Source organism: Punica granatum, chromosome 8 (assembly GCF_007655135.1).
Source record: "Punica granatum isolate Tunisia-2019 chromosome 8, ASM765513v2, whole genome shotgun sequence".
Lineage (NCBI taxonomy): Eukaryota > Viridiplantae > Streptophyta > Magnoliopsida > Myrtales > Lythraceae > Punica > Punica granatum.
Window position 1 is genome coordinate 21,191,886 of NC_045134.1, and position 25,895 is coordinate 21,217,780.

The window sequence follows — 25,895 nt, forward strand, 5'->3', positions numbered from 1 at the left end:
CTTGATTACTTTCCTACCAATTTGTCAATTTCCTTAATTCCCAAAATTAAATGCAATAGGATTAGTTACTTTCCTCTTGGAGGGAGCGATTTCTGGCCAATCCTACCACACGTAATCACTATTTACAATTTAATGGAGATTAAGGATAACAAATTTAAATGTCCCCCTCTCTCTTACCCAAAAAGGGCCCTTACCGAAAAGAAGAAAAATGTCCCTCTTCCTGTTTTCATTCAGTCGTAGAACCAAATTTAATGGGCAACCAGTAACGTAAGCTACCTAAATTTACCTCAAAATCTGTTATAAAACGGGAAACAAGTTGGGCACTAACTAGTCCAATTGCATGCAGGCATAATTTCGCGTAACCGTGAGCTAATTAGTCCTAATTACACATTATTAAGCCAAAATCCACCCAATTAGCGCATGAAAGCATTCGGTCAGCCCCTAACCAGAGTTGCCCTCAAGGGCAATTGAACAAAATAAAGCCGAGTTTAAGCCTAATTAACACGGCACTACTCAATTAATCCTAATTTGGGCACTAATCACACACAATTAGAAACCTATTTGCACATCTAGCTAGGAAACGAGGAACATAAACGATGATCGACCTAACTGCGAGCTAGGAAGCTCGATTCAGGTTCTGACCAGAGGTGTGGCCCTCCTTTACCTTAGTCAAACAATGGTTCGGATCTTCGAGTTTAGAAACGTCGAGATCGGGTTTACGCTCTCCAAAGTCCTACTAAATATATATAAACTTAGGTGTATTAATTGAATTTTGGCAAAACCTCAGCTCATAAAATTGGCCAAAAGTTCCCGAATTTAGAAAATAACCCGATATTTATAGAGGAAGGAGGGTCGGGGGAATTTTGCAATTTTCAAAACTGTGGGGGTACAAATGTAAAAAAATTCAAATTTTCGTTGGTTCAGACGAAGCGAGCTAGCCATCCGGATGAGGATGGCCAGCTGGGAGGTGAGATGTGATTTATACAGATGTGCCATATTATTTGCTGGATAGTTTTACAAACTGAAATTTCTTAAAATACGAGTACGTAGTGTGCAGATCACCCTCGAGTATATGTGAAAGGAGAAATAAGCCCGAGGATGATTATGAATAATTAGGCACATAAGCTGCTATCCCTCTGATATTTTAGACTCTTAAATTATGTCCAATTGTGATGTACAAGTAGGTTCTTATGATATATATATATATATATATATTGGTAGCTAGATGGAGTTTTCATGAAACCTTTGGAGGATTATTCAATACTCACATCAATATCGCTGTCATTGGGCATTGATGATTTTACAGCAAATTTGTATTGGCAAACATAGAGATCTCTACGTTGTATGAATCATCGACATTAAGATAAAGAAATTGAGGTTTTAGTGTTGTCTGATACTTCTCTTGCTCACTTAGAAACGTTTGTGAAAGAAAAACTCAAATGACAAACCCGTATAATGCGAATCCGTTGCTTATAAAGTGCTTATGGATTAGAAAATACCGTGCAGTGTCTTTTTTCTTCTCAAGTTTGCATGTCGTGTAATGGGGAAAACTCGATAGATTTGAACCGTCGACGGAAATTAAACAAGGACATGCCCATGAACGATCATGATCATAAATATCTTTTCAGTTGGTTATAAATATGTATTTTAAACTGTTCAAATTCTTCAATAAGCAATAATTCATTGATCCTCGAATTAGGACAATTTCATCTATTTCTTCACTATTTAGTCGAAGCTCCCCAAATCCTAATCTAATTTCAAGCAGTGGAAGATCCAATCGACTCCGTAACTGCAAAATGAGCAAGAGATGATCCAATTCTTTTTATTACATATTTCTTTAGAAATTTTGAGACACTTTAAATTTTAATTAGGGGTTTTGTTAAGATACTGATAACCATATTTTGTAAAAACTAATTCATTTTTATCTAATCGTTGGATTATTATTTATAAAAATATTTCGCGCAAGGGTGAACTTTTATCTAGTTTTACTATCAAATAAAGTTCCTCGAGAGAAAGAAGGTATTAGTGTTGTGATGCATGCCTTTACCTATCAATTAAGACATTGCATGTTGGTTTATTGTTGTGGGACTATCTATGCCCATTTATTAACTATTGGGATTTCTACTTCATTATATTAGACTCATAAAACTCTTTTATAATTGAACAAAAAATAAATAAATGAAATTTCTCCAAGTACTCTTTACAGGTCATATCAGAAGCACTCCACAATTCAAATCCCCTTGAAATTATGTCGTGGACTACTCACCATTTCTGGAATTGACAATGATGTGCTATGGGATAGATTTGTGTAACACAATAAAACCGATGTTCATTCAATTCCCTTTCTAGGTTCATGCAACACGTTTGTACGATCAGTTCATTATTTGATCCGGATGCAGATCATAAACAGGTAGGTGTACATCGTGAGTGCCTGCATGATTGGTATGCTCATATATTGAAATTAAAAATGGTTGGAAAAGGTTACACTTACGTAGTGTGCAAGCATGAATACACATACAATTGTACGACACAAGGCGAACGGTCACCTCCCAAAGCATTAAAAAGCTCTTTTGACAATTTGGCTATGTGTGGCGTTCGGATTAGGAAAGGATACAGAAGGGGATGGAATTGGATACAAATTCAAATTCTAATGATATTAAATGCTACCATCGGGATCAAAAGAGGGTGTAACGCAATGGCACACGCTGTCGCCTGATAACCAAGGGGTTCCATATTCGATACTCATTAATCAAACTATCGGTGACCCTTTATTAGCTATTTAGGATTTCTATTTCATTGTACAAAATACATCAACCTCCTTTTAACCAAAAAAAAAGTATTTCCACCGTGTGTTTAGCGTTGACCAAGGTTTAAAATTGGGATATTTAGCTGAAACTAGATGATAACCCGTGCATTGTTCAGGGAAGATTTTTAATATTTAACAATGAGTAATATTAAAATTAACTATATTATTAATAGAGAAGATTAGCATGAATATTTTTCATTATTGATTACCATGTATAGTTCATGTATTTTAGTCATGTATAGATAGTTTACATACTTAGAACTCTGTACATCACTATTTATTTTAATGAATTCACCTCACACAATTAGTGAGGATTTAGCCAATTCTTCTCTAATCTTTATGGTATCAGAGCCACAAATCAGGATAACACCCGTATTGCTTCTTACCTTCTCTTGTTCCTGGTCTGTGACCCCTCTTACAGCCTCGTCTGTTCTTATCTTCCTCTATGGCTGATGCCAATTCCTCACTCATCTCTTCTTTACTCGTTGGACACGAAGAGCGACGTCTGAATGCAGCCACCCATGGAGCTCAGACGGTAAATTCCTCATCCTCTGTTTCCGTAAGTACTCCTCTCTCTGGCATACTGGGCACTCCTCCTGTTGAAGTCCATTGCGTCGATGACCGGAACAATCAAAGCAGCCGCAACAAGGGCAAAAGCAAGGGAGAAAAAGGGAAAGGAAAAGGAGGAGGATCGGAACTCGTTTCTAACCGAGAAGCTGAATGGAAAAACCCTAACCAAGGTTCGGGTGGAGAAGACAACCGACTCGAGTCGGGTTATGTCAGCTTGGGTCAGTCACACTCGGGCGGCCAAGATCCGCGCATTGGCCCGACTGGCCCTGGGCCCTATCTCAGCCGGCCCAATGTATTTCCTCCTACTGCCCGTGGCCCATCTTCTCTCTCGACTGGCAGCCGGCCCAATTTATTTCATTCTACTGCCCATGGTCCATCTCCTCTTGGGCTCAATCAACAGTTCGGCCCAATGCAGCATTACAGGGCCGGTTCGTCTGTTATTTGCCAGCTTTGCAATCATCCAGGCCACACTGCTCCATTATGTCAGTATTTTGGGGCACGGGCTTATCTCACCCACGGTGCTTCTCCATAAATTCATGATTCCAACTGGTATATGGACTCAGGGGCAACACACCATGTAACATCTGACTTATCCAACCTCATTTTTCATGATGATACCTCAAATTTAGATCACATCTTCGGGGGTGATGGTAAATCAATTCCAGTTCTAGCTTCTGGTTCCTCCACCTATAATCTCTCTCAGCGTCCTTTACGCTTAAATCATATTCTTTATGCCCCACATATTTCCAAAAATCTTATTTCTATATCTAAATTTGCTAAAGACAATACTTGCTTTTTTGAACTTCAGCCAGATTATTTCATAGTGAAGGATCGTCATACGCGCCAGGAGCTTATGCGTGGCCTAGTTAGAGATGGACTTTACCGTTTCCACCCGAGAGGCAGACGCATCGATCGTCCTCAAGCTCATCTCTCTGTGTCCAGGTCAAGTGTCTTATGGCATCAACGCCTTGGGCACTCATCTTTTCCCATAGTTCATCGTGCTATGCGCACTTCTTGTCCTCTTAATAACGATCATGTTGGTCACACTTGTTCTGCCTGTCTAGAGGGAAAAATAATAAATAACTCTTTTCCACCTACTCTTCATAAAAGCACCTTTTCTTTTGAACTTGTTCATACTGATATTTGGGGTCCTGCACCAATCACTTCTCATACTGGTCATCATTATTACATTCACTTCCTTGATGATTACAGTAAATACTCTGGTTTTATGTTCTTAAATCTCGATTTAATGTACTTAGTATTTTTCGAGCATTTCGTCTTCAAATTGAGAACCTCCATGGACGTCGAATTAAGTATTTTCAATTAGATGGTGCAAAAGAGTTTCTCTCCACAGATTTCCAGTCTGAATTGCAGAACAATGAAATCTTCCACTGTATCTCAAGTCCTCATGTTCCTCAACAGAACGGCTCTGCTAAACGCAAACACCGTCATATTGTTGATATGGGACTCACATTACTTTCTCACTCTTCCATTCCACCGAAATTTTGGGATTTTGCTTTCGAAACAGCAGTGTAAATTATTAACAGGTTACCTACAAAATCCCTTGGTTTCAAATCTCCTTTCGAGGTACTTCATGTCCACCTGATTACTCTACCTTACGAGTGTTTGGGTGTGTCTGTTATCCTTATCTCCGTCCTTATACACGCCATAAGTTAAAACCTCGATCTCAACCCTGTGTCTTTCTTGGATATCCTTACCATTATCAGGGATATCGTTGTCTGAATCCTACCACTGGTCGTATCTTCTTATCCACTCAAGTTGTTTTCGATGAGCATTCATTTCCTTTCTGAACAGATGCACCTATCTCGGTGGATGCTAGTTGGTCCTCTTTTGGTCCCGCACTTGCTACTGGTATGTCTATTCCCTCCTCTTCAAGTAACAATTCTACTTATATGCCCAATCCTTCATTTGTTTCTATGCCTTTCCAAGAGCCCCGTAGTCCTGCCACCCTGCCTTCTGAGTTGCATGTTCCAGCTCCTGAGATTCATGACCAGTCCATTGAGTCTGGAATTCCGGCTGGGGATGTTGTGGGTAATGATGTTGTTCCTGCTACTCATAACACTCACAAGATGGTGACAAGGTCTAAGGATGGTACTTTGCGTCCTCCTCGATTCACCATATCTCGCCATCCTCCTGCTTTCTCTGTTTCCGCTGCCTTGCAGGAACCTCAGACCTTTGCACAGGCTCGCAAACACTGTGCTTGGCGGGAAGCAATGAAGGAGGAATATCTGGCATTACTCCAGAATCATACCCGGGATCTTGTCCCACCATCTTCTGCGCAGAACATGGTTGGCTGCAAATGGGTTTATCGCATTAAACAGAAGGCTGATGGCACTATTGATCACTATAAGGCTCGACTGGTGGCAAAAGGCTTTAATCAGAGAGAAGGAGTAGACTATTCAGAGACGTTTAGTCCAGTCATCAAGCCGGTTACCATTCGGACAGTTATCTCTATTGCTGTCTCATCCCAATGGTAGATTCGACAACTGGACGTGAAGAATGCATTCCTTCATGGGCATCTCGCTGAGGAGGTTTATATGTCTCAGCCTCCAGGTTTCATTGATACCTCTCGTCCTAATCATGTCTGTCGACTTCGCCGATCTCTTTATGGCCTCAAGCAAGCCCCCCGGGCCTGGTTCCAACGACTTAATACCTACCTTCAGAGACTTGGGTTTTCGGATTCCAAAGCTGATCCCTCGCTGTTTATCTCCGAGGACCTAATTTTCTTGTCTATCTTCTTGTGTATGTTGCTGATATCATCCTGACGGGAACCCCAGGTGCACCCTTTAACTCCATAATTGTTGCCTTACAACAGGAATTTGCCATGAAGGACCTCGGTCCTCTTCACTATTTTCTTGGAATGGAGGCACGCACTGATGGTACTGGAGTCTACCTCACATAGTCCAAGTACATTCATGATATCTTAGCTCGCACTTCTATGCTGGAATGCAAGCCTATAAGCTCTCCGATCTCATCAGGATTGTCAGCACCCCATTTTGGTCCACCAGCTCCAACAGAGGACTTCCGACCAAAGCTCGGGACACTATTCGTAATCGGGAAACCAGGGGCGAACATGCGGGTACAGAGTCATGAGTGGCAAGAGAAAGACAGGGTCCGCTAGGAGAGCACGAGAGAGCAATCAGAAAGGCAAACAGACGACAAATCTCGGAGCAACAGGAGCTGACACTGCGGCACTATTCATCGCCGGATCACCGGAGCGTCAGAAGATATCCAATATGGGACTTTAAAAATCCCTTTTGGTACCAAAATGACCAATGGCACCTCCAAGCGCATTTCAGAAGCCTCCTGCTTAAGTCGGGGCACTCCCGAACATTTGCAAACGCCTTCCTAACGGGGCTCCCGGGACGCCCGATCCACAGACAAGTAAACGACACCCGGACATAGGCCTACACACACCCAAGGACCACCAGGACCATGGAACATGATTCGGACTGCGTTTTGGAGTTCATCTTGGTCTCCCGAGTGGATCCCGACCCGAAAAAAAGATGTCCTTTTCTACAGAAAGACATAGCCGGAGACCCTTTTAACAAATCGTCCAAGCACAAAATTTGCGCCAATCAATCCCAGGGACCTCAAGGGCTTGGGAGATAAATCCCGATCGCATTGCATAATCTATTTAGGTTTCTCGAGTATCATTCCGGTAACAAAATGGCCCATTTCACGTGGAATCTTGTGCTCATAGCTCATTTGGAAAAATGTTGAAGTCCGAACTTCACACCACTCACTTCCTATAACTCCTAGGACTAGGGAAATCATTTCGCCTCGGGCCAAGCAAATCAATTAGGTCTCCCGAGTGACATTTCAGTGGTCCCGAACGCCTCTCGGCAAACCTTCGGGACTCGTTTCTAACAAACGGAGATCACAGTGGTCTCCGAACATATCAAAACACTTGGGAAACACTGAGAAAGCCCCGCTCGCGGATTCCTAGGTCATCTCCGGTTATTGATCTCCAGCCGGGGTCGGCGAGTAAACCGTTTCGCTCAATGCAGAAAATACACCGGTGCGAGCCTTACAACACGCAGAAGTGCAAATAGGTGTCAGAAGCGGACAACTCCGCTCCGATCATCCAAACAGAGCAAAATTGGCTTTCGAGTCCTCGAGTCATCTGAGCATACGCTTTCAAGAAGCATGTCAATATCAGGCTCATTAAAATCGTATTCGCGTGCACATTGATAATTGGTCGTTCAAGTGAACCACGGAAATCGAACGCACGATCAATCGAGCCCCGAGCTTCTTCCGGCTTTCTTTCTAGTCAAGTGGGACCCTTGAGCTAGCCAAGCCAAGCAGAGCCAAGCCAAGCCGCAAGCCATGGCTTCTCTCTAGGGGTGGCTAAAAGCAAGCCAATTCTCCCTCATCCACCCATTTCAAAATATCTCTTACACACTTCCCATCCATCCTTCCATCCATCAACTCTCATTTCCCTTCTCTTCCTTTCCCCACACTCAACAAGACAACTTTCCCACCCTAATCTTCCCTCCAAAATTCGGAACCCCTAAGCTCCCCTCTCTAATTGCACTTAAACTCACTAATTTGGCTCATTAAGGCATCCTATAAGTGCCTAATTGCAAGACACTTTAATCACAACTCAACTCCCATCATCTCTCTAGTCTTCTCACTCTAGGAAACCCTCTCCAAGCCCTCTCAAAGTTCAGCAAATTCCTGAATTTGTGCAGCCTCTCCTCAGCCCAGAAACCGGGTAAAACAAGGCCAAACCAATTCCGTTTTCTGGCGACCGTCACCCAACCTTAGCCAACTTCAACCAAACTTCATATCTCACATGTTTTCGACCTCCTAAGTCCATTTCCGACCTTAGATTTTTCATTTGAAGCTCCCAGCACATCGTTCCAGCTCTGTCCAGATTCAGGTCCCTTGGGCGTTTTTCCGGTTTCTAAGCGAGTTATTCCTTCTCGATTTAAGCAAGCTCAACCAAACTTCATATCCCACATGTATTCAACCTCTCGAGTCCATTTCCGGTGTTAGTTTTGCGATTTGAAGCTCCCAGCAGCCCGAACCAGCTCTGTCCAGAACCGGGTTCAGTAGGTGTTTTCACGGTTTCCGGGCTTCCCGGGCTTCCCGGACATTTCCACTACCTCACGATTATGGCGAGTCGTGCCATTATTTCCTAGGGGTTCCTCATGACCCTCACTCTCCCCCGTGACAAGGTGGTCGAGTGCCGAGAGCCGCTCAACCACACACCACCGCCATTTCTCACTTTTCTCCCTTCACAGATTTCTTCCAGTTTTTACCGATTTTCTTTGCATCTCTCCGGAAAATCGACATGTCAAATCTTCACGAAACCACTGCAGGCATGATCCCCAGTCAGTTAGGAGTCCAATGCCACCGATCTTGCATCAAAAAACCACCGGAAGCCCCCTTTGCAGCCGTTTCAACCCAAACAGCCCAGTTGGGTCTGTCCCTCTGATTTTCTTTTCTGACCTTAACTTTGCAGGAACGTACAGGTCAGCTCGGGTTGAATCTCACTACGAGCTACCTATCACCGTGATCCTCAGCCAGTTAGGAGTCCAATGCCACCGACCTTGCATCAAAAGACCACTGGGAGCTTCCTGTGGAGCTGTTTCTTCATCGGGTGCCAGTCGGATCTGTTTTGACCCGACTGGGTCTGTCTTTTTTTTACTGACCCTACTTTGTTTTTAATTTCCGGAAAATCTACGCGTGCTCTCCTCCCAAAATCACCGCAGACGCGATCCTTGGTCTCTTGGGAATCCAATGCAACTGGCCCCGCATGAAAATTCCACCTCTCGGTACAGCTCCGACAAGCCGGACTGCCAGTCGGGTCCGCCGCCGACCCGACTTCACTGATTCGGGTCTGTTCATTCCAGGGGGCAGAACCGACTTCCCAAGCCCTTTTTCCGGCTTTCCTCGACTTTTCCCGCATCCCGGGGCTAGGTATAATCATTCCCAACTCAGAGAAGTTAGGATTTGTTTCGTTTTCTTTGCGTTTGTGGGGCGATAAGGCAGTCTATGACCGATTCGCATGCAAGTTTATGTTTTTATGTGTTTGTACATTGTATTATGCATGTCTTCATCGTATATAGTGCTAGCATGTCGGGAAATAACTTGAATCGGAGTCGAGGAGACATCGTTGGCTCGGGCAAGCCAAAGGAGCCTCTCGGCCTCACCCCAAGGGAGGTGGCCGAGAGCCCCTCTTGGCTTCTTCGGGCAATGGATGGCCTCCTTTCCCTGACTCAAGTCGTTTCCCGAGGTTTTACATTTTTCGCTTCCCATGAGTTGGTGCCGTTTTATCGATTTCTCTAAATATCGTGTTTGTGCTTGTTTGTATGTTTAATTGCGTTCCTAAGATCATGGCGGCACCGGCTATGTAAAAAATGTACGTTGTCATCGTGTTTGATGTTTTATGCATGCAAGAAACGGTCAAAACCGATTCTTGGAATTGATTGTAATCACAATTTTCATTTAATCGTTGGTTTCATGTTAATTCGTACGCTAGATACGTTAATATCGAACAATCATTTCATTGATCCATAACAATTGAGGTTTGAGGTCTCAATCATTAAACCATTCCACAAATGGGAGAAACGGGACGTATCATTCGGTTAATTAAATCATCTTGGACAAAATAATTGGATAAATTGATTATTAATTCGTAAGCGCGTCGATGGCTCACGGAACGGCGAGAATGCCCTTTTCCTTAAAAAGCCCACAATTTCAAAACATCAAGACGTGTAACACGAATAGAATCGACGTCTAGCGAGTACTCGCGTGCTACGACTGGAGTCCGGGCCCGATTTGAGGCGGCTCGAGTCGGGACGCGCGAGTCCTCCCTAGACTTCTTCGTGTCACACGATCTTCAATTTGTACACGAATATCACACGTTTTATTATCCAAGGGTATAATCGTCATTCTGAGACTCACCGATATCCTAGGCGTTAGGGAGTTGGAAACACCTGGATCTATGGGCGAGAAAGGGCAACCCGTTCGGGTGCGAGTTTCATTCGCACGGCCCATTCCGTTCACTTTCGGTGTTTCTATCTTCCTATCGTAGATTCAGTGGTGAATATTTTATTTCAGTTACAAAATACGAAGAACCGGATTAATCATGCACTCGACTCAAATGAACATTAGATAATGGGTAGGTGGAATATTAGATTCCAATCTAGAGTCAAAATACGAGTTTGGCTAATTCGGTGAAACCGCAGTGTCATCTCACTGAATAAGAATCTTAAAACAAATTCACACACGTAATCTGCTTAGAACCATATTCTAGCCCACCATATATGTTTGCCTAGGATAGACGCATTGTTTGTTAATCAACCCCGGTTAATAACTGATTAAATCACGTACACTCGACCTAATACACCATTTGTCTGTATTCACTTCTATTTGTCAGTTGTTGTCTGTTTTTCGTTAGTTTTGTCATTTTTCTTCCGTATTTCACTTATCTTTGCTAATTTGTCGCGGTTCGGGCCCGAACCCATAGATTACGTGTTGTACGGGGTCCAACGCCCCGAACCATCGAACACGAGGTCCAACACCTCCTAATTCACTAAGTGCGTGCAACCCGAGGGCGGAATGGGATCTAGCCTCGATTCACCGTCATACTCCAAATATGGCCTATGTGGAAGGCAATTTGGATTGGATGCGTGAAGCGGGTTTAGATATCACCCGGGAGCTCGATCGGTCCAACGGTTATAGTGGGAATCAATCGGTTCTCCTGCAAACCGTTGGAACGATCGAACCCGACCCCCGGCTCCTTGAGCCCGCGTTGCCTTAATTTACTTATCGGTTATTCAAAATACACGGAGAGTTGGAGTGGAATATTGGCCCAATGTAAACCGATCGAGATCCATTTACTTATTCAGTTATACTTTGTAATTATTCGAGAGAACATTGCGAGGATTTTATTTATACATTCACTCATTCATTTGTAAGGATCCCCGATCGGCAAGCGAGAGGTCCGAGTGTCGAACCGGTCAAGTCGGTCCATTGTTACCAAGAGATGAGTAAGCTCGAACACTCGTGGTCTCGGTTTGCGCTGGGAATCGACCACCACGGTTCGATGAACTGTAACGCTAAGATAGTGAACCGATTCCTCGACGCACAAGCCTACTCATCTTTCGAATTATTGGTCCAACTTGATCAATTCATTGATTTTACTGTGTCAAAACGGACGAGTCAAGTGCAACCCTAAATCACGCGGTAAATAAATAAAATGGCAAGCTTAGCAAACTAGAGTACCGAAAGGGCGTGCGGGATATAGGCCCGCACGTAATAGAACCCCCGAATTTGGAATTTCCGATTCCGTAAGACCATTGTCTTAATATTTAGGTGTACCTCGTACCCCTAGACCCAGGTGACTCAACGGCCCTCGACCTACGGGTCGTAAACAGTGAGTGGCGACTCCTTCTCACGTGCGTCCGTCGCGCGTCCCCGGGAAGGTGGATACTCCCAAGCCGCGTTGCGTAGGCTTCGCGCATGCGTGCCCCGACGAGATGAAATTCGGGTGCGCACAAGGATCTCGGCTTTCTCTTCATAATGGAGATCCTTTTCCAAATCCTTCTCTCTACAGGAGTACAGTTGGTAGCCTCCAGTATCTCTCGCTCACCAGACCTGACATTGCCTATGCGGTAAATCGGGTCTGTCAGTTTATGCACTGTCCAACTACTGTTCACTGGATGGCGGTGAAACGAATCCTACGATATCTCAAGGGTACAATCACATACGACCTTCATATTCGTCCAAGCCCTATCTCATCTATTCATGGTTTTTTCGGATGCTGATTGGGTGGGTAATCCCGATGATCATCGTTCTGTCAGTGGTTTCATTGTTTTTCTTGGCTCCAATCCCATCTCTTGGAGCTCCAAAAAGCAGAGGACAGTCGCCAGGTCGAGCACTAAATCTGAGTACAAGAGTCTCGCCAATGCCACTGCGGAGATTCTATGGCTCCAGTCCCTACTTCAGGAACTCGGGGTTTCACAGCATCACCCTCCGACTCTTTGGTGTGATAATATCTCTGCGATTTATCTTACGGCAGATCCCATCTTTCATGCTCAGACTAAGCACATTGAGATTGACTATCACTTTGTGAGGGAGCGTTTCATGCGCAAGCAACTATCGATTCGCTTCATTTCCTCCGACGACCAACTAGCCGATGCACTCACCAAAGGCTTATCTTCTTCTCACTTTGTTGACATCCGCTCCAAGCTTCACGTGACACAGTCCCCATTCGGCTTGCGGGGGAGTAATAGAGAAGATTAGCATGAATATTTTTCATTATTGATTATCATGTATAGTTCATGTATTTTAGTCATGTATATATAGTTTACATACTTAGAACTCTGTACATCACTATTTATTCTAATGTATTCACCTCATACAGTTAGTGAGGATTCAGCCAATTCTTCTCTAATATTTAATTATGAATTTTTATTCAAGAAAAATATATCATGGATTAAAGTTGTTTCACTTAAAAATTGAATGAGTTAAGTAGAAAACTATATTTTATGGGCAATGGAATTTTGTGGAAAATTGTGGAAAATAAAGGAAGTAATGTGCCGCCCAAACTCTTCCCTGAACGTCCCTAAATATTATAGGTGCGGGATTATTTTCTTAAAAGCATTGAATGTTCCGTCGACTTTTTGGCAGACTCTCACCGCGTGAATATTGCGAAGATACGAAAAGGAAAGTTTATTTTTCTGTTTTCTTTTTTAGCGAAATGTTTTAGACATTACTGTCTAATTTAATGGCTCACATGAATATTCTACGTACTCACAAGATAAATCTCACAACCCATGTAGATTGATTAATATAGATTATTCTTCTGCATAATTTTTAAGATGACTTAAAATTGAAACTTTTCAAAAAATTTTAAAGATTCCCAATACTCGAACCCCAGATCTTGATTAAGGAAAACAAACAACGAACTATTTGAATCCACGATTGTTGGTCCCACTTCTTTTCCTTAGTTCTGTTATTTCACTATCTCTTCCTTTTTCCAAAATAATGTCTATATGTTTCTTTTTGGGTGACAGTGTCTATATCTTTGGAAATTAAAATTCATATAAGTAAGAAAAGTTAAAAAAAATTTAAATCATAAACAATACGATTTTGAAAGTCCATACTGAGTTTTTAGTAAATTTCGTTATTGACTATAATATAGACATATTAAAAATTTGCCCAATAATATAGTAGTGACATCCCGCCATGTCTTCTTGTGAAACGGTTATATCTAGTGGGGTAAAGTATACATTTAACCCTAACTTTACCTATTTTTCTGTTTTCGTCCAATTTCTTAATTTGTTTTCCTATTCTCACCCATTACCTTCTATCACTTTTCTATTTAAGTCTAATACCTTCAATAATTTTTTCCCTTCAATCCTTCTGTGACTTCTTTTGTTAATTTAAGCTGAGTTGTAAAAATTTGTGGGACCCATCCTTGGAAAGATTGCCACAACAGCAATTTGTTTCTCACAAACTTAACTGAGATTAACTTGATAGCCGATTCCCATTATGCTTTATATCAAAACCTCTTTCTTCTTTCATGTCGAAAAACACCAGAAGACAAAGACACTCTTTGGGCTGCTCTTTCACTTGAGTCGGCTCCACATTCTTCACCTTTGATTTCTCATCTTAGCAAGTGGGAGATTGGTAGGATCGATAGCTTAATGGCTATCTACTCTTTCGGGATAGAATTTGGGGCCTTATAGGAAAAGTTAGGGTTTTAGTATGAAGATAAAACTTGGAGCTGTTATCATGATGAATGAACAGTTGAAATTGTGGGTACCAATTGTGAGTGTATTTAAGAATATAATTAAAAAAAAACGAAGGTTGCATTTAACTCATTGTATCCACGAATCTGCTTAGCCTTCTTTGGGTTTGCATCAGCCTCATACTGCTTCCTCGAGTTGAGTTGAGGTAAAGAGGAAACACAGCAATGGGAGAATTTTTTTTTTCCTTCTTTTCTATGGGACCAATAGCAATGGGTGATTTTTTTTTTAATCTTTTCTATGGGAACAAGAGCAGTGGGTGGATTTTTTCCCCTTTTGGACACTAAGGTACACACCGAAAGAATTATAAACCGAATGAACTATTTCTATTTTCCATTATCTTGGTAATCTACATTTTCTTTTACGATTACAAAGGATTCACATAAGATTGATTGGAAATAGAAAATAGAGAAGTAAACTAAAGTACGAGAAATCCCTCTAATAAGAATGAAAATCTAGGACCTTTCCTCTCAAATCAGACGAAAAATTTATGTACTTTTTTTTTAATACGAGGGAGGCTTATGGCTTAAGACAAAGAATAGAAAATCTAATAATGAGGCATAAAAAATCCCATGCATAAGAATTGAATCTATAACATTTAGATTAAAGGTGAATGCGCATGTCACTTCAATATGTCCTCTTTTTGATGCTTGAATTTGTTTACTTCCGAAGTGTCCATGATGTGGATGGCAGTTCACTAGTATATAATGAAGCACCTTGCAACACAATGGAGGTACCACATTAATTTTAGATCTACATTATATACACGGAAAAATCATGGGTTTGGAAATAGCCACATATTTTGAAAATAAGACTATTTTGTCACCGGTGCCACCGGATTTCTTGCAAAGGGTATGAATGTGTCTCTTCTTCGCGAGAATAAACTTCATGCATGCATATAACGACGGACTTCATCAGTTCATCTTTATGCACAAACTTTTTTTTCCCCTTCTCTTTTGTGTAGTTTTTGTTGAGAAAATGCTTCGGATTCAACCGAATGTGAAGAAACTGTTCCTTCTGGTTAGAGCTGCCGATGCGAGTTTGGCTGCCAAGAGACTGCATGAAGAGGTACGTGTTTAATGAGCTGACTCTTCCAAATTTATTACTATTGAAATTATCCGATCCTTATATATATAAAGCTTTCTTTCTGCCTATAGGTCATAAAATCAACTTCTTGAGATGATTTCTATCATAAAAAAATGTAATCTAATGACTTACAGAGGGTAGCCATAGTTTCTTAAGATGACCAAAAAAGCCATCGTATTGGCATGATCGAGATCTCCAAGAATTTAAGACGTTAATGCATATATATACTTCAATGAAATAATGAAACATCATATAGTAATATTACTAATATATACGATACAATAATAATCAGAGTATGGTTCCTACATTAACGTTAACTAGCTAATCATGCTGCAACCGTTAGCGAAAACTTCAAGTGTCTCCGAAAATGCTAGTTTTGTCAGAAAAATTTGAGTTCTTCGAACAGAGCTTGTATTATCGGTAGGTATAGTCCCTAGAAATGATTTCGTGCCTGATTTAACAGCAAGGAGCATGAATGAATGGGATTGAGGCATCTTAACTACAACCACATATATAAATCCAGTGGTTAAAAGTGATACCTTCATAAATCATATTTTCAATTGCCATAACGTGAGAAAAAAATAGATTGAAAATGATGATTAATGTCTTAATTGCTATTTTTTCTAAATAAACCTGCTAATATATATACATATATATATATATATCAATAGTTTTTATCTTTTGCTTTGTAAGAGTTTTTAATTCTACCACTATGGTCAGATATGTTATAAAATCCCAAATTCTTCTGTAACGGAAGTCTTCTGATGCATAGTTTTGAGAGAGCTATCCAATGTCCAAGGCTTCGATAGAGACTCTAATTCCAGGATATAATGCCTCTAAACATAACAGAAAGAAAGAAAGAAAAGGAAAATAGATAATGATGATTTTAATATATATATATATATATATAGGTGACTTTCTCAAATTTATAGAATGAACCTAGTCTACTAATGTGGGTTGATTCAAGCGGTTCGACGTTTGTTCCGCTTAAATAAGGTATTGGGTTCGAGTTCTTATAAATGCAGAAAATCCACGCTGAGAGAGCCTTATCCCTTAGTGGACCGACCCGGCAGGACTGGATTAGTCTGCTCAATTGGACTTCCGAATACCAAGGTTCATACCAAAAAATTAAAAGAATTATCCTAGTTTGTAAATTCGTTCTTACATAAAGATACGTATTTGGTCTTGTTGAAATGATAGGATTTACGATCTGGAATAGCCATGATTTTATATCCATTTAGATCGCTAAAATATATTATTGGGAAATATATCAAATACAATGACCTGCTAAATACATTGGAATTTCTGAAATGTAAAAGGTTTTTTTTAAAAGGAAATCAAAGCCCATGTTAAAAGATGATAATTAATGAAGGTGAGAAACATAGATGGCGATGGAAACTAATGCTGGCAACCACCAGTTTCCCCATAACTTGGAGCAAAGAGAGATGAGAGGAAACAAGATGGTGATGGCTCAATGCCAGCCACCGATTCCCCAATTAAGGGTGTTAGTGACCTCTGAGGCGCCCCACGACCATGATTGCCGAGTCAGTGTCCGACTCCAGGCCACCATATTGCCCCTCTTTTCCGTCATTTTCTCTCACTTTTTGGGTTATATTGAGAAATTCTCACGGAGGTAGCTCGAAATTGAGGACCAACACTAAGGAGAGGTTGGCAGTGGCCTTCATCGCCCTTCTCACCATTCCGATGGCAAATCTGTTAGAACCAACACACACAAAAAAAAAAAGAGAAAAAAAGAAAGGGTATTTGTGTTCGTATGTGCAAATTATTATCTCAATCCACTCCATAACCTCCCTAAACCAGATTTATCAATTAACACATTATCATCACAAGAATTTGCCAAATTTTCAGGGGCAGATTCAGTTGGAAATGGATAGAAAATCACATACAAATTATTATCTTAATTGTCTCTAAAACCACCTTCTAAACCGGATTTATATATTAACAGCTTATCAGCATAAGTATTCGTCTAATTTTACTTTTTAACTTGTATCTGCTTTTCCATAGTTTTCTCAATTTTTATTTATTTGAAAAATCTTTATGTACTTATTTCTTAATTTTCCAAGTGAATTCCCATCATAAATTTCCTCAGAAAATAATTGTTTAGAAAAACTTCCGACATAATAACTTTGGAAATTTTCGACGGAAATTTCTGACAAATATTTCTCTTGGAAATCGCCAAAATTCTTGTAGTGTACCAATCCAATTTCGTCCATAGTTCCATCCCATATTCCAGCACCAAATGCAGTTGACCAAACGCACCATTACAGTACTTTTCACTCATCCATCTTTCTTAGATGATTCTTGAGACTATGAATAAAACGGGAAACCGAAAGTGAGATGAAGGAGGATCTTCGAGGTTTATAGTAATAGAAAAAAGATTTATATGCTTGTCTTGGAGCTGATTTCATTTGGACTTAGTTTTGCCTATTGATTTGGAGTTTAACCTCTTGTCTGATTTAATTAAAGTCAGGTCTTAATCTATATATATATATATATATATATATAAAGTTGTACCCCATGCAATTAATTGGATTAGAAAAGTAAATATCTATATCATATAATGTATAAATGTAAATGTCTGAATAACATTTACGGTTAAAATAAATAAATTTTTTGCATTAAATGCATTCAATAGTAAAATCATTAAAACTATGTATATAATTTTTTATCTATTCAAATTTTTATACTACCAAAAATATCATGCATTTTTTATATGTGTGTGTATATATAAAGTTGTACCTCATGCAATTAATAGGGCTAGAAAAGTAAATATATTGATTATATAATGTCAAAAATATAAATGTCTAAATAACATTTACGGTTAAAATAAATAAAATTCTTGTATTAAATGCATTTAATAGTAAAACAATTAAAAACCATATATTAATTTTTTTTATCTATGCAAATGTTTATAGTACCAAAAATATCATGCACTTTTTATATCTAAATAATACTAAGGTTTAAAAAATACTATAACTATATTTAATGTATATTTATTTACTTGAATTTTTTATTCTACTAAAAAATATGTGCTCTACGTGTATATATATAAAAGTGTATATATATATATACATATATATATATATATATATATATATATATGAAGTTGTATCCACCTTAATAAATAGGGGTAGAAAAGCAAATGTCTTAATAAATTAACATGCAATGTAGATTTTAAATCACAATATTATTATAGAGAAATAAATATATCCAATATAAAAATTAAATTTAGAAATTAAATAATTATTATTATTGCAAATAAAGAAAAAAAATCCAATAATAAATGTCTTAATAAATTAATATGCAATATAGAAATTAAATAATTATTATTATTGCAAATAAATAAATAAATATATCCAATAGTAGTCTTAATAAATTAATATACAAGATAGAAATTAAATAATAATTATTATTGTAAATAAATATATTAATCACTTATCATTGTTTCATATATAAATAAATAGTACGAATAGTGTCTCAAGTTTAGATAAGCTTATTAAATTTGCAAGTACGCCATTCATTTTATATGAGTATAAATCCCGTAAATAAGGCCGATGGGGCTCGTTGGCCGATGCGACAGTCACATATTTTTGAAGTTTTTCTTCTAATTAATGTTTTCTGGTCTTTCTCAATCTCAGAATCATACAGACCCAAGTTATAAAATTCTAAAAGACATGATTAGCGCATAACGTAATTTACCAAGAATAAGAACTCATAAGGAAATAAATTTACAGTGAGTGTCGTTGTTTAGGATGAGGTCGAAGATATTTCATAGTAGGGGTGAAAAATAATAGTATTTGGTACGCAAAATTATTATATGAAATGGACTTGTATGATGCATAAAGTTGCCAGTTTGTATCCTCAGTTTTGTAATTTGAGTATATGATTCTCATTTATGGTACTCCTATCATGAATTTGGACCCTTGGCCCCTTTAAAATTGAACCGTAACAATAAACATCGATCGATTGCGGCAACCTTCTGCAGATCATTCAGAAAAGCTTGTTCAGGCACGGCTCAAACATATGAGTAAAACTGAAATTCCCTCTGAAAAACGGGTTGTACGAGAGGCAGTACAAATAGTGATGCTGCTCACCAAAGGAAAGGAATTTTGCAATGTTGCTTCCTAGATTGTGAGACAGTCTGAATGCACCGAATCAGCACATATATAGTGGGGCATGATTCGACCGATTCCATCTTACAATAAGTTCTTAAACCATGCATAATACAATTTAGTGACTGATTGTGACAACTTTGCAGATCATCAATAAAAGCTTATTCGGAGTTCTACGAGAGAGGGAGGGTTCAAACATCATGGAGAAGATAGTTGCAGTTGCGGGGGATGTTTCATGCGAGAATTTAGGAATCCGTGATTCCCAGATGAGTAAGGAGGTGCAGGAAGAAATCGACATAATTGTCAATTCAGCAGCAACCACCAATTTCAATGAAAGATACGATCTCTCACTAGCTATTAATACATTTGGTGCTGCTAACCTCATGAGCTTTGCCAACAAATGTGCCAATGCAAAGATATTCCTCCACGTGTCCACGGGTAACTGCTTCCTCTTCCATCGATCCAATCGACTGGATCTATGACGATGCGAGTAAATAAACGATCGACTAAGGAGCCCTTTGGAAGAATGAGCTTTTAAATTGTCATTTGAGTGAGAATGAAAATTTTTTTATGCGAGCATGAGATATCCTTGATATATCATTTCATTCATTACATTATGCTTTCAGTCATTTCCAATTCATGCCATCCACAATTTTTTGGGAGACGATTTTATATTTGGTTTACGATATTGCAGCATACGTATGCGGTGAGAGGGAGGGGCTAATTCTGGAAAAGCCATTTCGCATGGGGGAGACGCTTAACGGGTCTCATAACTTGGACATCAATGCCGAGCAGCAGTTAGCTATGGGATTACTGACGGAGCTTCGAGGCAAGAATGCTTCTGACAGGGAGATTAGCAATGCCATGAAGGATTTTGGGGTTCATAGGTTTGAAATCCGTTACTGTATGAATTGACTAACTAATCCACGAACTTATTGATTAAGAAGGTATGGGATGTGATTTAGGGCAAGAATACATGGTTGGCCAAATACATACGCATTCACAAAAGCAATGGGGGAGATGCTTTTAGGGCATCTAAAGAAGGAACATTTGCCTTTGCTTGTGTTTCGTCCGACCATCATCACTAGTACCTTGAAGGAACCGTTTTCCGGTTGGATTGAGAATTTCAGGTACATCAGTTATTCTCGGTCCCCCATGTTTGAGTTGCTTGCTATATACTACAAGAAGTTTTGTTGTTCCTGACGGGTTTTTGCGTCAAAATTAAAACGATGAAAAATACATCAAAAAAATCAGATTTTCAATAAAATACAATCCATCTGGGAGACAGATCTGTCCGCTCGCCCAATTAATTCGTGCACGAGGGTTGCCCATCCTCTTTATAAGCACAGCATCTCATCCACTGGGGAAAGATTTTGCTTATCCAAAAGTGCAATTTCTATACCTACGAAGAAAAACGCGCAATTTCTATTATTTATTATACTTTTTAATTATTTTAAAACAATTTTAATTTTAAATTAATATTTGTTTTTATTATTTTTTTAGTTTTTGACATTTTAAAAGTTTTTTGGGTTGAATTTTGGATGAGATTTTTTTCTGACAAAAAAACTCGGTGGTGTTTTTTTGTACTTCTAAATTCAGTTTCCAACTGAAATTCCAAGGGAACTTTTAAATTTTTTTCGACAGAACTTCCGATAGAACTTCTATCAGAAAACTTTTGGGTGCCAGATTTCCGTAAATATTTCATGGAGAACTTCCCAAACTATATTCAGCAGAATTTCCATAGATAGTATGTCTGAAATTTTCAATAGGTGGATCACATCAGAAAATATCAACATTTGTCCGTAGTTTTACCGGCCGGAAATTAATTTTGAATCTTAACTTTCTGTTTCGGTTTTCTGGTCACAGTAAACTACATATGCGCAAAAGAAGATTTTCCAGACATAATTGCAAACTCGGTTCAATTGGTCTAATTCAGGAGTCATTATATCATAATTTCCCTTTGGAAATTCTAACCCCAAAAGTTTGTCACTTTCACTAACTTTCGAAATTTTGCATGCATACAGAACCTTGGACAGCATTGCATTTGCTTATGGTAAAGGAAAACTCAAGTTCTTCTTGGCCGATCCCCGTGCGATAATTGACATTGTAAGCCATGCATATATGTCTTTTCTTGATTGAATTCAGTATTATCACACGTATACATATATAAAATGATCCTAATCATGGGTCAGTCAACCACATCAGTAAACGTGATGGAATTAGACAAAAATTCATCTGCATTAGGACTTCATAATAAAGTACAGTAATCGATTTCGATTCCAATTCCAAAATGATGATAACTTCCTCTTCTTCTTCTTCTTCTTGACAGATACCAGTCGACATGGTAGTGAATGCCATGATAATGGGAACGGTGATAAATAGTCATCACAAGCAGCTTTCTCCTCACAGTGAAGGCGACGAGCCCATCATATACCACCTGGGTTCATCCTCGAGAAACCCGATCACATTTGCAACTATTCAGAGCCTAACAAGGCAATATTTTGTAAAGAACCCATGGATCAATGAAGATGGAAGGCCCGTCAAGGTCCGCAAGGCTAGAGTAATAAGCAGCATATCCAACTTCCGAATCTACATGACCCTCCGCTACTTAGTCTTCATCAAGGTTCGTTCGTTATGACTATTATAGAGATTTAGGCACAATTTCCCTATCATTTAGATAGACCATTGGCTACGGGCTTAGCGCATTCGTGAAACTAATTAATTCGAATGACTTGCAAGTACAAGATTCAAACAAGATTAAATATCAAAATTTGATGATATACAAGCTAGAGTTTTAACTCTGACTGAAACATTCTAGTATAGCAATGTTACTTATCACTAGCCAATTGTATTCGAATATCTATTCAAATTATTAATATATATATATATATATTGGATATAAGCAAATTAATTATTATAGTAGACCACACAGTGTATTATTCGAACCCACGATAAAGCGAAGAAAAACTTTTTGTTTATCCTTATAGTTATTTGCTGTAGTATTCTTTTAATTTTCAGGTACTAAGATTGGCAAGTTCAGTGTTGTGCTTGCGAAAGCACGAGGAGTTGTACCTGAATATGAATCGAAAGGTGAAAGTGGCTCTTAAATTGTCAGACCTCTACAAACCCTACGTTTTCTTCAAGGGAATGTACGTATAGAAATTAACCATCATTAATGATCATACAAAGATTTTGTTTTCAATTCTAATTTCTGATGTTTATTTTTAATCAATGCAGATTTGATGACTCAAATACAGAAGCACTGAGAAAGGAAGCCAAGGAGAGGGGAGTGGATTTGGAAACCTTCAATTTTGATCCCAAAAGCATCATTTCTTGGGAGGACTACCTCATCAAAACTCATTTTCCCGGGATTCATCTAGCAATAAACACAAATAAATGATCTTTACTATGAAGTCTATGATACATACACTTATAATATCATAAACAATGTCCCAGCATGCATCCTGCCGTGCCATCATGCAGTAATTTACTTGAATGTACTGTACTTATATTTTTCTACTAAGGTATTGTAGATTAATCCCCTCCTTTATCGCGCTCGGGACTGAGCAGAGTAACCCGTAAGCATTTGGCGCTGTGTGGGTCGGCACCACGCAGTTACTTAAGTTGTGTTTTAACGGGCAAGCCTGCTAAAGGTTATCGCGTCAGGCCGGCCCGACCCGATTAATCACGTGAGACCTTCCCGACTCATTAGGATCCAATCTTCCCGCCTTGGCCACTTCAATGTCCAAACATCACATGAGACCTCTGCTCCAATTCCTCCATAATAACCGTTCCTTCTCTTCTTTGGCAGCTCCCGCCAAGAGAAATCCGCCATGGAACTCACCCACCAACGTGATCATCACCCACCCGGTCCTGCTAACCCTGGAATCTTGCTCTTCGATGCCCCATCTCAAGCAAATCCATGCCCACATGACCCGCACCCGCCTCATCGCCCACACCTTCCCCGCCAGCCGCGTGCTGGCCTTCTCGGCCCTGTCTGACTCTGCTGACATGGACTACGCCCGCGCCCTCTTCTCCCAGATCGAGGAACCCAATACTTTCATGTGGAACACCATGATCCGGGGCTACTGTAGGGCTGGTGTCCCATCGATGGGGATGCTCTTCTATCGCCGAATGGTTCGGGAATGCGTGGAGATGGACCAGCGGAGCTTCGTGTTCGCCCTCAAGGCGTGTGAGCTTCTCGGTGGAGTCCGTGTGGGGGAGTCTATGCATTGCAGGATCTGGAAGTTGGGTTTCGATTGCTATGTTCTGGTTAGGAACGGATTGATTCGGTTTTACTCGAAGTTCGGGTCTCCTGGGCTTGCTCGCAAAGTGTTCGATGAAAGCACCCTGAGTGATGTCGTCACATGGACTTCGATGATTGATGGTTATGCTATGAATAACTTGCCGAACGAGGCTTTGGATCTCTTCGATTCGATGTTGGTGGGCGAGGTTGAGCCGAACGAGGTGACAATGATAGCCGTGATTTCTGCGTGCTCACAGAAAGGGGATGTGAGCGTGGGGAGAAGGATTCATGAATTTATAACGAAGGAGAATTTGAGCTGTCGCCTAACTTTGCTCAATTCCCTGTTAGATATGTACATCAAATGCGGTTGTTTGAGTGATGCGAGAGAGATTTTTGAGACATTGGAAACACGGGATGTCTTCTCGTGGACAAGTATGGTGAATGGATATGCGAAGTTCGGGGAGTTTGAGTCGGCGAGAAAGTTGTTTGATGCAATGCCCGAGAGGAATGTGGTCTCTTGGAATGCAATGATTGCTGGGTATTCCCAAAACAACCAGCCGAAGGAGGCCTTGGAGTTGTTCCAAGAGATGTTAGAATCTGGTCTGGTTCCGATAGAGAACACCCTGGTGTGTGTCCTATCAGCTTGCGGGCAAATGGGTTGCTTAGAAATGGGACGAATAATTCATGACCGATACATAAAGTCGAATAAGGTTCGCTTTGGTGTTATACTAGGAAATGCCCTGATTGACATGTACGCGAAATGTGGGCAACTGGATTCAGCGGCATATGTGTTTCATGAAATGCCTGCTCGAGACATAGTCACGTGGAACTCTATGATCAACGGGTATGCAGTTCATGGCCGCGCCAAAGAAGCTCTGCTTCTTTTTGATCAGCTGAGAAGGAGTGGACTTAATCCTGATGATATCACTCTCGTAGGCATCCTCTCTGCTTGCAGTCATTGTGGATTGCTGAATGAAGCCCGAGAATACTTTGGAGATATGGAGAGAGAATTTGGGATTGAGCCCAAAGTCGAGCACTATGCTTGCATGATCGACTTATATGGCAGAAACGGGCTGCTAGAAGAAGCCCATGAGTTACTGATGCAAATGCCACTGGAGCCGAGCGAATCTACTTGGGGGGCCCTTCTCAATGCCAGCAGGATGCACGGGAACATCGAGCTTGCTAAGCTTGCTGCAGGAAAGCTCATCGACTTGGATCCCAAAGACAGCGGGATATACGTTCTTTTGGCTAATACTTTTGCGAAGGGTAAGAAATGGAGTGATGTGAGGGTGATCAGAAGTGCAATGAGGGTGAAAAATGTGAGGAAAGCTCCCGGGCAGAGCTTGATAGAGGTGGATGGTGAGTTTCATGAGTTCGTGGCTGCCGATGAGGCACACCCTCAATCGGAAGAGATTTATCGGGTTCTAGAGAATGTGACCTTGCAATGTGATTTGGCTTCTCTTTCAAAGGCTTCCATGATTAGGTGACTGCCTTGGTTGCTGGTCAGAGAAGTTGACGATCATAGCACAATCGGATCCCTCGTGTGTCTCGGAGTTAGAGTGAGAGACTGGCAGCAGTCTATTTATGGAACTAAACTTGGCCCAAGTTGAATCACGAGGGATTACCCACGCGCAATTGGCGCAGTTCTGTGCTGACACTGTCTAATGTGCTCCTCAAATTCTGCCTCCTCTTTAGTTCTCATCCCTGAAGAAATCTCTGAATGCTGCAGACTGCAGAGGCCCTGGGACTCGACACAAAAGCATAGTATTTGGCACGAAAAATGCCCGTGCCCTCAGGGGCGAAACAATTACCTGTATTAATGGTGCTCGCCAGTGCCCTCGGCGGGCCAAGCGGTTACTGTCTTTATGGTTTTTAGCATCGTTGAGTTGCTAGTTGCATCCAAGTGGGAACCCACCGCAGCAGGGTATGCCGTGGTCATCCCCATAATGGATTATTATATATATATATATATATACACACACACACGTATATATACGTGGACGATCACGGCAACTCGCGGTAATCCCTCTTCTGCAGCCGACGTAATTAATGGAAGCCGTAATTGGTATTCTGCGGCTCATGCATTAAATTAGGTTCATCCAATTGATTGACTCCATAGAAACTAAGCTAAATTAGATACAGAACAACCAAAAGCATAGTCAACCAAAATTGGAGTTTTTGCCCATCCTAGACTTCTTCTTGAAATTAATTCACAGAATAGACTTCCTCAAAAGTTATTTCTCAAAATAGATTCCCTGTTTCTTTAT

General features: G+C 40.3%; 2 protein-coding genes across 3 annotated transcripts; both read left to right on the forward strand.

Moving 5' to 3' along the window:
• The first annotated feature begins 14,909 nt into the window (after positions 1 to 14,909).
• On the forward strand, positions 14,910 to 22,927 carry LOC116189299 (fatty acyl-CoA reductase 1-like). Of its 2 annotated transcripts, none has more exons than XM_031518899.1 (9): positions 14,910 to 15,015; positions 15,128 to 15,231; positions 19,529 to 19,820; positions 20,077 to 20,269; positions 20,348 to 20,512; positions 21,407 to 21,488; positions 21,712 to 22,005; positions 22,401 to 22,531; positions 22,620 to 22,927. In XM_031518899.1, exons 2-9 carry the CDS (start codon positions 15,142 to 15,144, stop codon positions 22,780 to 22,782), a joined length of 1,410 nt encoding a protein of 469 aa, XP_031374759.1. In that variant the 5' UTR covers positions 14,910 to 15,015; positions 15,128 to 15,141; the 3' UTR covers positions 22,783 to 22,927. The 2 variants fall into 2 exon arrangements, with proteins under 2 accessions (XP_031374759.1, XP_031374760.1); XM_031518900.1 differs by having other exon boundaries at positions 22,401 to 22,472; positions 22,620 to 22,756.
• A 131-nt stretch (positions 22,928 to 23,058) lies between these two features.
• Positions 23,059 to 25,513, forward strand: LOC116189297 (pentatricopeptide repeat-containing protein At2g22410, mitochondrial-like). The gene has a single exon (XM_031518898.1). The coding sequence runs from the start codon at positions 23,124 to 23,126 to the stop codon at positions 25,113 to 25,115; it is 1,992 nt and encodes a 663-aa protein (XP_031374758.1). The 5' UTR covers positions 23,059 to 23,123; the 3' UTR covers positions 25,116 to 25,513.
• The last annotated feature ends 382 nt before the right edge of the window (positions 25,514 to 25,895 follow it).

Bases quoted from the DNA above. Each gene is read 5' to 3' on its own strand.
- LOC116189299 (XM_031518899.1), top strand. From the start codon at position 15,142: ATGCTTCGGATTCAACCGAATGTGAAGAAACTGTTCCTTCTGGTTAGA. The intron at 19,821-20,076 runs GTAACTGCTTCC...ACGATATTGCAG, and splicing joins ATTCCTCCACGTGTCCACGG to CATACGTATGCGGTGAGAGG. The intron at 20,270-20,347 runs GTTTGAAATCCG...GATGTGATTTAG, and splicing joins AAGGATTTTGGGGTTCATAG to GGCAAGAATACATGGTTGGC.
- LOC116189297 (XM_031518898.1), top strand. From the start codon at position 23,124: ATGTCCAAACATCACATGAGACCTCTGCTCCAATTCCTCCATAATAAC.